Below are 13,143 nucleotides of genomic sequence, written 5' to 3' on the forward strand. Positions count from 1 at the left end.
ATAACTCTACAAGAACTTGACTTATGTGGGGTGGACCTAACCTCACAATTGTCTCTTTTATTACAAGTTAAAACTAAACACCTCGGGGAACAACTTTCTATCAGTCAGCGTTGTGCACCAGCTTGGGTTAACTTAAGACAAGTGAAGAATACGTAATATTTGTTACTAACTCATCAACTGAAGTGGTGTTTGATAATAGAGCATCAGTGAAGGAGGTGTTGAGAAAGACACCCTGGCAGCCGTGGGTGGAGAGTGGGAGGCGGGGTGGTGAGCCTCCACCTTGTATAAACTTGCCAATCACCAGCCACAGGCTATATATGGTGGCCATGGAGAACCCAACAGTAGTTCCCTGTAGAGAGAATAATGAAAACCTTTACAAAACACTGACGTAATGAGAAACTATGAGGGAGTCTGAAAAACTTACTACCTACTTACCCTTGACTGAGCCGCTGCTAATACGTCAGTCAACAGTAAAGTAACAGATAACAAGAGCTTAATATAGCCACACATCTACAACTGTTACCGTTCACATGTAACCTGGAGACAGTCATCACTACTGGGGACTATCAATAACCTTTCACATGTAACCTGGAGACAGTCATCACTACTGGGGACTATCAATAACCTTTCACATGTAACCTGGAGACAGTCATCACTACTGGGGACTATCAATAACCTTTCACATGTAACCTGGAGACAGTCATCACTACTGGGGTCTATCAATAACCTTTCACATGTAACCTGGAGACAGTCATCACTACTGGGGACTATCAATAACATTATCAGTCTAGTTAAACCAACAACAGTATATAAAGACCGTGGTGTTGTTGACCCAGGGAGAATACTGTACCGTGGTGTTGACCCAGGGAGAATACTGTACCGTGGTGTTGACCCAGGGAGAATACTGTACCGTGGTGTTGACCCAGGGAGAATACAGTACCGTGGTGTTGACCCAGAGAGAATACTGTACCGTGGTGTTGACCCAGGGAGAATACAGTACCGTGGTGTTGACCCAGAGAGAATACTGTACCGTGGTGTTGACCCAGGGAGAATACAGTACCTTGGTGTTAGCCCAGGGAGAATACAGTACCTTGGTATTAGCCCAGGGAGAATATAGTACTTTGATGTTAGCCCAGGGAGAATACAGTACCTTGGTGTTAGCCCAGGGAGAATACAGTACCTTCATGTTAGCCCAGGGAGAATACAGTACCTTGGTATTAGCCCAGGGAGAATACAGTACCTTGGTATTAGCCCAGGGAGAATACAGTACCTTCACGTTAGCCCAGGGAGAATACAGTACCTTGGTATTAGCCCAGGGAGAATACAGTACCTTGGTATTAGCCCAGGGAGAATACAGTACTTTGGTTTTAGCCCAGGAAGAATACAGTACCTTGGTGATAGCCCAGGGAGAATACAGTACCTTCATGTTAGCCCAGGGAGAATACAGTACCTTGGTATTAGCCCAGGGAGAATATAGTACTTTGATGTTAGCCCAGGGAGAATACAGTACCTTGGTGTTTGCCCAGGGAGAATACAGTACCTTGATGTTATCCCAGGGAGAATACAATACCTTGGTGTTAGCCCAGGGAGAATACAGTACCATGGTGTTGACCCAGAAAGAATACAGTACCTTGGTGTAAGCCCAGGGAGAATACATTACGTTGATGTAAACACAGGGAGACTACAGTTCCTGGGTGTTAGCCCAGGGAGAATACAGTACCTTGCTGAAGGCACAGGGAGAATACCATTCCTTGGTGTTTGCCCAGGGAGAATACAGTACCTTGGTGTTGACACAGGGAGAATACAGTACCTTGATGTTAGACATAGGGAGAATACAGTACCTTAGTGTTAGCCCAGGGAGAATACAGTACTTTGGTGCTGACCAAGGGAGAATACAGTACCTTGGTGTTGACCCAGGGAGAATACAGTACCTTGGTGTTGACCCAGGGAGAATACAGTACCTTGGTGTTAGCCCAGGAATAAAACAATACCTTGGTGTTAGCCAAGGGAGAATACAGTACCTTTGGTGATAGCCCAGGGAGAATACAGTACCTAGGTGTTAACCTAGGGAGAATACAGTATCTTGATGTCAGCCCAGGGAGGACACAGTACCTTGGTGTTAGCCCAGGAAGAATACAGTACCTAGGTGCTAGCCCAGGGAGAATACAGTACCTTGGTGTTGACCCAGGGAGAATACAGTACATTGGTGTTAGCCCAGGGAGAATACAGTACATTGGTGTTAGCCCAGGGAGAATACAGTACCTTGGTGTTAGCCCAGGGAGAATACAGTACATTGGTGTTAGCCCAGGGAGAATACCGTACCTTGGTGTTAGCCCAGGGAGAATACCATACCTTGGTGTTTGCCCAGGGAGAATGCAGAACCTTGGTGTTGACCCAGGGAGAATAGAGTATCTTGGTGTTAGCCCAGGGAGAATACAGTACCTTGGTGTTTGCCCAGGGAGAATACAGAACCTTGTTGTTGACCCAGGGAGAATACAGTACCTTGGTGTTAGCCAAGGGAGAATACCATACCTTGGTGTTTGCCCAGGGAGAATACAAAACCTTGGTGTTGACCCAGGGAGAATACAGTACCTTGATGTTAGCCCAGGGAGAATACAGTACCTTGTTGTAAGCTCAGGGAGAATACAATATTTTGGTGTTGACCCAGGAAGAACACAGTACCTTGGTGTTAGTGTAGGGAGAATACAGTACCTTGGTGTGAGCCCAGGGAGAATACAGTATCTTGATGTCAGCCCAGGGAGGACACTTTACGTTGGTGTTAGCCCAGGGAGAATACAGTACCTTGGTGCTAGAACAGGGAGAATAGAGTACCATGGTTTTAGCCCAGGGCGAATACACTACCTTGGTGCTGATCCAGGGAGAATATAGTACCTTAGTGTTAGTCCAGGGTGAGTACGGTACCTTGGTGTTAGCCCAGGGAGAATACAGTAACTTGCTGTTGACCCAGGGAGGACACAGTACGTTGGTGTTAGCCCAGGGAGAATACAGTACCTTGGTGCTAGAACAGGGAGAATAGAGTACCATGGTTTTAGCCCACGGCGAATACACTACCTTGGTGCTGATCCAGGGAGAATATAGTACCTTAGTGTTAGTCCAGGGTGAGTACAGTACCTTGGTGTTAGCCCAGGGAGAATACAGTAACTTGCTGTTGACCCAGGGAGAATACAGTACCTTGGTGTTGACCTAGGGAGAATACAGTACCTTGGTGTTAGCCCAGGGAGAATGCAGTACATAGGTGTTAGGCCAGGGAGAATACAGCACATAGGTGTTAGCCCAGGGAGAATACAGTACCTTGGTGTTAGCCCAGGTAGAATACAGTACCTTGGTGTTGACCCAGGGAGAATACAGTACCTTGGTGTTAGACCTAGGGAGAATACAGTGCCTTAGTGTTAGCCAAGGGAGAATATAGTACTTCTGTGCTGACCCAGGGAAAATACAGTACCTTGGTGTTGACCCAGGGAGAATACAGTACATTGGTGTTAGGTCAGGGAAAATACAGTACCTTGGTTTTAGCCCAGGGAGAATACAGTACCTTGCTGTTAACCCAGGGAGAATATAGTACCTTGTTCCAGGGAGAATACAGTACCTTGGTGTTAGCACAGGGAGAATACAGTACCTTGGTGTTGACCCAGGACGAATACAGTACCGTGGTGTTAGCCCAGGGAGAATACAATACCTTGGTGTTAGCCCAGGGAGAGTACAGTACCTTGGTGTTGACCCAGGGAGAATACAGTACCTTGATGTTAGCCCAGGGAGAATACAGTACCTTGATGTTAGCCCAGGGAGAATACAGTACCTTGGGGTTAGCGTAGGGAGAATACCGTACCTTGGTGTTAGCCCAGGGAGAATACAGTACCTTGATGTTAGCCCAGGGAGAATACAGTACCTTGATGTTGACCCAGGGAGAATACAGTACCTTGATGTTAGCCCAGGGAGAATACAGTACCTTGGGGTTAGCCCAGGGAGAATACCGTACCTTGGTGTTAGCCCAGGGAGAATACCATTCCTTGGTGTTTGCCCAGGGAGAATACAGTACCTTGGTGTTGACCCAGGGAGAAAACAGTACCTTGGTGTTAGCCCTAGGGAGAATACAGTACCTTAGTGTTAGCCCAGGGAGAATACAGTACTTCTGTGCCGACCCAGGGAGAATACAGTACCTTGGTGTTGACCCAGGGAGAATACAGTACCTTGGTGTTAAGTCAGGGAGAAAACAGTACCTTGGTGTTAGCACAGGAAGAATACAGTACCTTGGTGTTAGCCCACGGAGAATACAATACCTTGGTGTTAGCCCAGGGAGAGTACAGTACCTTGGTGTTGACCCAGGGATAATACAGTACCTTGGTGTTAGCCCAGGGAGAATTCAGTACCTCGGTTTTAGCCTAGGGAGAATACAGTACCTTGGTGTTAGCCCAGGGAGTAACCCCGTACCTTGGTGTTGACCAAGGAAGAATACAGTACCTTGGGATTGACCCAGGGAGAATACAGTACCTTGGTGTTAGACCAGGGAGAATACAGTACCTTGGTGTTAGCACAGGGAGAATACAGTACCTTGGTGTTAGACCAGGGAGAATACAGTACCTTGGTGTTAGCCCAGGGAGAATACTGTACCATGGTGTTAGCCCAGGGAGAATACAGTACCTTGGTGTTAGCCCAGGGAGAATACAGTACCTTCGTGTTAGCCCAGGGAGAATACGGTACCTTGGTGTTGACCCAGGGAGAATACAGTACTTGGTGTTAGCCCAGGGAGAATACAGTACCTTGGTGTTGCCCCATGGAGAATTCAGTACCTTGGTGTTGACCCATGGAGAATTCAGTACCTTGGTGTTAGCCCAGGGAGTACACATGCCGGTGAGGAAGACGCCAACAGAGGGTCCCACGACAGCGCTAAGGATGCTCTGGGTGACGTTGAAGATGTCGCCAAGGTTTCTGACCATGATCGCTACGCCCAGACCTACACCTCCACACGCTACACCTGCATGATACAAGTTCTGCGTCTATCATGCTACCTTCACTACCACCTGTCAATAATGTTATCTTTACTCCCGGTCTCTTTCGGGGTACCCCTCGGTCTGTCGGTGTATCTCTCAGTTTGTCGGTGTACCCTTCGGTGAACACACACACACACACACTGAAGAATGACTCCTTGACCTACAGTGATATGCAAAGGTTTGGGATAACTGGTCCACGTGAGAGTGTCTGGTGGGGATATAGGTGGGTGGAGGGTATAGGTGGGTTGGGGGTATAGGTGGGTGGGAGTATAGGTGGGTAGGAGGCATAGGTGGGTGGGGTTATGGTTCGGTGGGGTTATCGGTGCGTGGGGGGTATAGGTGGGTGGGGGTATAGGTTGGGGGTATAGGTGGGTGGGGGTATATGTCGGTGGGGGTATAGGTGGGAGGGTATAGGTGGGTTGGGGGTATAGGTGGGTGGGAGTATAGGTGGGTAGGAGGCATAGGTGGGTGGGGTTATGGTTCGGTGGGGTTATCGGTGCGTGGGGGGTATAGGTGGGTGGGGGTATAGGTTGGGGGTATAGGTGGGTGGGGGTATATGTCGGTGGGGCTGTATAGGTGGGTCAAAGGTTAACTGTGGTCAAAGGTTAACTGTGGTCAAAGGTTAACTGTGGTCAAAGGTTAACTGTGGTCAATGGTTAACTGTGGTCAATGGTTAACTGTGGTCAATGGTTATCTGTGGACAAAGGTTAACTATGGTCAAAGGTTAACTGTGGTCAAAGGTTAACTGTGGTCAAAGGTTAACTGTGGTCAATGGTTAACTTTGGTCAATGGTTAACTGTGGTCAATGGTTAACTGTGGACAAAGGGTCAAAGGTTAACTGTGGACAAAGTTAACTGTGGTCAAAGGTTAACTGTGGTCAAGGTTAACTGGTCAGGTTAACTGTGGTCAATGGTTAACTTTGGTCAATGGTTAACTATGGTCAATAGTTAACTGTGGACAAAAGGTGTACTATGGTCAAGGTTAACTGTGGTCAATGGTTAACTGTGGTCAATGGTTAACTGTGGTCACAGGTTAACTGTGGTCAATAGTTAACTGTGGACAAAGAGTTAACTATGGTCAAATGGGTTAACTGTGGTCAAAAGCAACTGTGGTCAAGGTTAACTGTGGTCAAAGTTAACTGTGGTCAAAGGTTAACTGTGGTCAAAGGTTAACTGTGGTCAAAGGTTAACTGTGGTCAAAGGTTAACTGTGGTCAAAGGTTAACTGTGGTCAAAGGTTAACTGTGGTCAAAGGTTAACTGGTCAATGGTTAACTTTGGTCAATGGTTAACTGTGGTCAATGGTTAACTGTGGACAAAGGTTAACTATGGTCAAAGGTTAACTGTGGTCAATGGTTAACTGTGGTCAATGGTTAACTGTGGTCAAAGGTTAACTGTGGTCAATGGTTAACTGTGGTCAAAGGTTAACTGTGGTCGTGTTAATTAAATTTACCTTCACTAACAAACTATGATTTAACAGCCATACGTCGGCTAAAGTGACCACTATAGTCAGTTCTTAAAACAATTCATGATCAGTAGAGAAAAAGAAAAGGGTAAATATGTCCAACAATATTACGTCGTTATTAGGTGACTAAAAATATTTATAAGAGAGAACAGAACACGGCCCATGGCAAGAACAAGGGCCAAGACCGAACAAGGTCCATGGCAGATAACAAGGACCAGGGCAGAACAAGGGCCATGGCAAACAGAGAACAAGGGCCATGACAGAGAATAAGGGCAGTGAAAGGGAACAAGGGCCATGACATGAACACGGGCCATGACAGAACAAGGGCCATGACAGATAACAAGGGCCATGAAACAGAACAAGGGCCATGGCAAACAGAACAAGGGCCATGGCAAACAGAAACAAGGGCCATGACAGAGAACAAGGACCATGGCAAACAGAACAAGGGCCATGACAAACAGAGAACAAGGGCCATGACAGAACAAGGGCCATGGCAAACAGAACAAGGGCCATGACCAATCGAGAGCAAGGGCCATGAAATACGTACTGAGAACTCTGAGGATGGTGATGATCTTCTTGTCCGTGATGGCGGCGAAGCAGGGTAAGTACTTGAGGAAGTCTTCCCAGATTATGCAGGCTGCCGCGTTCCCACAGCTGGAGAGAGAACTGCCGAGGCGATATTGTGGGTCAGTTTATTGTTCACAACCGCGGAGGAGACTGTAGCTTTTTGATATGGTGGTGTTCATGGTAGTGACGTAATACTGCCATACATATAAGAGTGTGGTGTTCATGGTAGTGTCTTAATACTACCATACATATAACAGTGAGGTGCTCATGATAGTGACTTACCTAAGAAGACCACCATATACAGCGGCGACAAATAAGCCGGCCACACCAGGGAGATAATTCAGTTTATCCATCACGAGGTACGGGATGATCTGGTCAGGTTTCTCTATGTAGCCAGCAGTGAGGGGGTCACACTGGCTGTAGGTGGCGTAGGCGACTAGACCGGAGGTGAAGAATAGACTCCACAACACGGCCGATCCCGCCACGAAGATGATACACAGCCTGGACATGAAGAACATCAACCAGGTAACGCGCTAAATATACAGTACAGTGTAGGAATATCACCACGAAAGGAGAGAAACCTTGGCCCTAAGTCATTACTAAAAGGAGACAATATAATGGACACTCACCTAATCGACTGTGGTTGTAAATCAATAGCCTCCGCACATATGCACTGTAGGTATACAAAAGTATCATCTACCAAGTCTCTAATGTCTGAGCGCCTACAGTACTAGACAGCAGGGTGGTACACCTAAAAATACCTAGAACCGGATTATTATTAAAGACTTATCTGAGTATTTCCTCCGAGCTACAGTTACGAGAATGTATCTAATTGTCACACACAGTTTTGAGAATCTGTTTGTGACACAGTCGAGATCAATGAGTCGAGATAAGATTAATAATAAACATACGAATGTTTAAGACTGTGAACTCTGGACAACAAATAACTTTACCTTAGTGCAGTGTTGAGTGAGCTGATAGAAGTAAGCCTCATGAAAGTAAACTGTGTGAAGCCGCCCCAGACGACAACCGTGTAGAAGCCGAGTACCAGAGTTGACCAGAAGGTGTGACGCACCAGAGGGCTCGGGTCCAGGCTGCTCACATACCGTACCGTAACAGTACAACAGTAATTACTTAACTTACACCAATAATTATTATAGTACAAACATTATATTAGTGTACAGTGGAGTCTTTATAAAGAGAACAGTTTATTGAATAACTTACCACATAATGCATTGTACTCCCTCATGTAATGGGCCCCTGTCTCATCAACAGAACATATTATATAAATGAGTCAATACATCTGATATTATATTCAGATTCACCCCCTGTAACTTTCCACTGTCCATGAGTAAGACAAGAGTTGCACACGTGAACGGTAGCTTTCCCAAGAGGGACAAGCCCATATGTCAGCATCTTTGTAAGCGCACACCAGCGACGCTCCTTGCCTCAGTCACTCAGATCAACTACTATCGAACGGATGTGATCTACGTTTATATTTACATAAACGCCGTCCTCTTTCTCGTTCACTCATATACAGTGGAACTTACGGTTGATCTACACTCAGGAATTATAGACATAATCCTTTTATGATAAAACAAAGGAACTTCATTGGGTCTCGTTACTAAAACCCCAGTATATAATTTATGTGAACAACCCGGTTAATTGGGGGATTAACCGACAGATTCACATGATGGCGGCCAGGTGGTTATGGATGCGTTGAACTAGGAGACATACATAGACGTTTGTGTTTTGTGAAAACAGAAAAACACACCGTTACATAATCCGAGTGTTTAAAACTATATCCCGTATTGAGACGATACGTAGTGAGTGCTCCTCATCTCTGACACCCTCAAGAGATGCAGAATTATTTATATAACATACAGCCAGTTTGGTGAACATCCTGTTACTACCAGTGAAGAAACCCCAAAGTCAGCATTCTTCAGTACAGTGTTGCAGATGGTTTCATATTCTGTACTAACAGTTGACATTTCATAAGTAGCTGGACGGTTGTGTGGTGTCGCGAGCATCGATTACATAAGTTCCGGTGTCATCAATCAGTTCTCCATATATACGAGACTACAAAGGTTTGGCACACGGCAGTTACATCGGCAACGGCATAGCAGCGAGAAGACAGCAAAAAATCCATCCGTCATCTATATCTGTTCAGCAGTGGAGGTCATCCCCTATCCTGTAGTGGACTCGCCCATCGTCGAGGTTAGATTCTTTGGCTCACACGGAACTTCTTAGATAATTATCAACGTTTCCAATGTCTAAAGGTGACGAACTTGTACGCCTAACGCATCAATTTGCTGACACTGTACTCATCGATGAGTCAGAAACACAGTCAGTTGATTGGGTAGGAAGTAGTGAGAAAATTATTGAGGAATCATATGACAACTTCAACCGTCGTACCTTAAGGTCTGGAAATCAATATAGTACCTCACCTCAGTATACAAAAGGAGTTACCCCTGTTTCAGGTGATAGTGTGTCTGTTACTAAACCAGTAACAACCTTATTAACCCAGCCTTCTGTTAGGAGTAAGAATACTAACTTGCTTAATACTAACACTCCAATGACTTCCTCCAACCCTCACGCCAGTACTACTACCACATCTAAACCTGATAATGTTATTAATATCATGCAGCGTGGCGACTACGTCCGCAATTTTACAGGCCAAGATGATTTTCGGGTTGCGCATTTCAAACGTGCATGTGAAGATACCAAGCGAACTAGGTAAAATAACAAGTGACGTAGAGAAGAAAGCCTTTGTCCGTTCCCACATTACGCAGGGATCATATGCCTGTAATCATTTGAATGCGTATGGGCTACAAGACCCCAGTTATGAAAAGTTTAAACGCACACTTATGGGAATTTTTGGGTGTAGGTCACAGTTGGGCGATCTACAGTGGGTCTTCAGATGGGTGGACCATTGTACGCCAGTGGTTCACGCCCAGACACCCGTCGTCGCAGTGGACATCGCAGGTGAAGTACTCCAAGATATGGAAGCGACAGTCAGAAGTTCAGGTTGGTACGACCCAGATGGCAAAATGTCAGCGACTAATGTGGAGACGTTAATAGAATTGATTAGCTTTCTGCTAGTTGTTCGTCGTCCCCTGTACATGCGGGCACAATAGGTACAATTTGAACCGCCTATTGATATGGTTGAGTACGCAAACAAACTCTGCCCCACAGCTACAGGTCCACTAATGGCGCAGTCTCCCATGAATACGGCACAGCTTCCCATGTCTAAGGCACAACCCCAGGTACCTCAGATGGCACCCATGACTCCACTCCAAACTCCCTATACGACGCCAATGGCTCCAATTGCACCTCAACACCGGACATAAACAAGGTGCTTCTTCACGCTGTGCTCATTGTAATAAACGTGGCCATGTAATAGAAGACTGTTTTCAGCTCCAAGGTAATAGTGCAAAATTCAAGGACACAACCGGTGCAAAGCCATTCCCAAGGTCATACAGTGAGGCAGCTAAGTCGGCACCTCCACCTACCCAGAAAGCCCGCAAGTGGTGCGCACTACACAAGTCCAAAGCTCATAGTACACAAGAGCGCGGCTTGGTGATGAAGGCTAGGAATTTGGACCTGAGTGAAACAGAGGTGTCATACAAGCGTAAGCAGAAGCGTCCCCAGGACAAGTCGTCAGGGGAAGATCAGCGCTCATCACAACACGGATAGGGATAGGCACAGTATCTCCATCTCCCCACACAGCACTTCTATAGCGGCCTCGTTAGTAGCGGCGCTAAGCGAAGTTGAAGTGTTGTCAGTGCCGGTGAGGGTTGATAATACCAGATTGGCTCTTGATATAGACACAGGTGCTTGCGCTAATGTATTGGCCTTGACATCCTATCAAGAGTTACAACGTAAATTCCCTCACGGAGACTTCATGTGGCGACCTAGTAACGCTGAGCTCGAAGGAGTATCAGGTACTCAGTTGAGCATTAACGGGATGGTGACGTTACCACTCAGATTCTCAAGACGTGGTTCTCCCTTCTACGCGGACTTTTATGTAGTTCAGCAGTTCAATTTGCCAGCTAACGGGTTACTTGGTCTCCCAACCCTTAGAACGAACATGATAGATGTTCATCCATGTAATAATGCTTTTACGTTTAAAGGTGTTTCCTACAACGCTATGCTTCATTCTGAACCTATGCTCACCGCTAGGTCGAGTGTTGTCCACCAATCCCATTAAGAGGAAGGCGGATCATGCGTCAGAGCTACCTCATGACCTCAACCCCTCACTTTCACAGCGTGATTACAGCAGCAACAGTTGGAAGATCGTACCTGCAGTTTTGAAGAGTACTCTCCATTACCAGAATGAGGAATTCACCAAAGCAACTGTCGAATTACCCGACGTGTACACGGGCACTGATGTTGTGTGTCTCCCGGAAACGTGCAAGGTACATAAGAACATAAGAAAATAAGGAGTCTGCAATAGGCCGGTTGGCCTGTGCATGGCAGCTCCTGTCGAGAGTTACTACCACTCTCTATCATCCATGAATCTATCTAGCCTCCTTTTGAAACTTTCCAGAGTTCCCGCACTTACTACAAAGTTGCTAAGCTTGTTCCACTCGTCCACCACCCTATTTGTGAACCAGTTTCTTCCTATCTCCCTCCTAAACCTAAACTTATCCAACTTGAATCCGTTGCTCCGAGTCCTATCCTGCTCGGATATTATAAGAACTTTATCTATATCCCCTTTATTGATTCCTTTCACCCACTTAAATACTTCTATCATATCTCCCCGCACTCTTCGTCTTTCTAGGGAATGCAAGTTAAGTTTCTTTAACCTATCCTGATATGGAAGGTTTCTAAGTCCCGGAATCATTTTTGTCATTCTTCGCTGCACCGACTCTAGTGAATTTATATCCATTCTATAATAGGGGCACCAGAACTGAACCGCATAATCGAGGTGCGGCCTGACTAGCGCCAGATATAGTTGCAATAAGACCTCTGCACTCTTGTTACTTACACTTCTAGATATAAAATCCAATACTCTGTTTGCCTTATTTCGAACATTAACGCACTGTTTCTAGGCCGTAGGTCCGGGCTTACAAGTACCCCTGGGTCTCTTTCACAAGTCGACTTCTCTAGGTTGATGTTGTTAAGGCTGTATACATTATAAGTATTTGTTCTTCCAATATTAAGTACGCTGCACTTGCTGGTGTTGAATTTCATTTGCCATTTTTCAGACCACCCCTGCAGTTTATTTAGATCCTCCTGTAATGCATTTGCATCCTGCCCTGAATTAATTTGCCGCCCTATTATGGTGTCATCCGCAAACTTGCTTATGTCACTGCTGATCCCAGTATCTAGATCGTTTATGTAGATTATGAACAAGAGTGGGCCTAGTACTGACCCCTGGGGAACCCCACTGGTTACACGGCCCCACTCAGATTTAACACCATCTACACTGACCCTCTGCGTTCTATCGGTGAGCCATGATTTTATCGAATTTAATACTTTCCCCTCAATACCATGAGCCTTAATTTTTCTCAGAAGCTTCTGATGCGGTACTCTGTCAAATGCTTTGCTAAAGTCTAAGTAAATAACATCGTAATTTTCGTCATTATCTACTACCTCGAAGACTTTCCTAAAAAACGTTAGCAGATTTGTTAGACAAGATTTTCCCTTTGTAAACCCATGTTGAGAGTCGTAGATTAATTTGCTTTTCTCTAGATGCGATCGGATGCTATCTGCTATGATTGATTCAAGAAATTTCCCCACTGCTGACGTCAAACTGATCGGCCGGTAATTTGATGCTGTTGCTCTGTCTCCCTTTTTGAATGTGGGTACTACATTTGCCTGTTTCCACAAGTCTGGCACAACTCCAGTGTCTAATAATTTTGTAAAAAAGTTTACGAGGGGTCCACTAATCTGTTCCCTACACTCTTTCAAGACTCGAGGGAAAATTTCATCTGGCCCTGGGGATTTTGTTTTCTTTAGTTTATTTATCTTCTTAAGAACATCCTCTTTTCTGATAGTGATATTCTTTAATTTCTCTTCTTCCTTTCACTTAAATATCAGTTCCACCTTTGGAATTTCATCACAAATTTCTTCTGTGAAAACTGATAAGAAGTAGCTGTT

General features: G+C 45.6%; 1 protein-coding gene across 1 annotated transcript in view; it reads right to left on the reverse strand.

The window, feature by feature from the left end:
- Nucleotides 1-13,143, reverse strand: part of LOC121858962 (sodium-coupled monocarboxylate transporter 1-like) — a 92,193-nt gene that overhangs the window by 7,886 nt on the left and 71,164 nt on the right. Inside the window, exons 13-17 of the mRNA XM_042355620.1 lie at nt 7,992-8,132; nt 7,321-7,539; nt 7,019-7,137; nt 4,839-4,993; nt 171-349 (exon numbers count right to left, since the gene is read on the reverse strand). Of these exons, the coding sequence (XP_042211554.1) occupies nt 171-349; nt 4,839-4,993; nt 7,019-7,137; nt 7,321-7,539; nt 7,992-8,132 (813 nt within the window). The remainder of the gene's footprint in view (nt 1-170; nt 350-4,838; nt 4,994-7,018; nt 7,138-7,320; nt 7,540-7,991; nt 8,133-13,143) is intronic.

The sequence above is a fragment of the Homarus americanus genome, unplaced genomic scaffold, assembly GCF_018991925.1.
Source record: "Homarus americanus isolate GMGI-L3 unplaced genomic scaffold, GMGI_Hamer_2.0 scaffold8226, whole genome shotgun sequence".
Classification (NCBI taxonomy): domain Eukaryota; kingdom Metazoa; phylum Arthropoda; class Malacostraca; order Decapoda; family Nephropidae; genus Homarus; species Homarus americanus.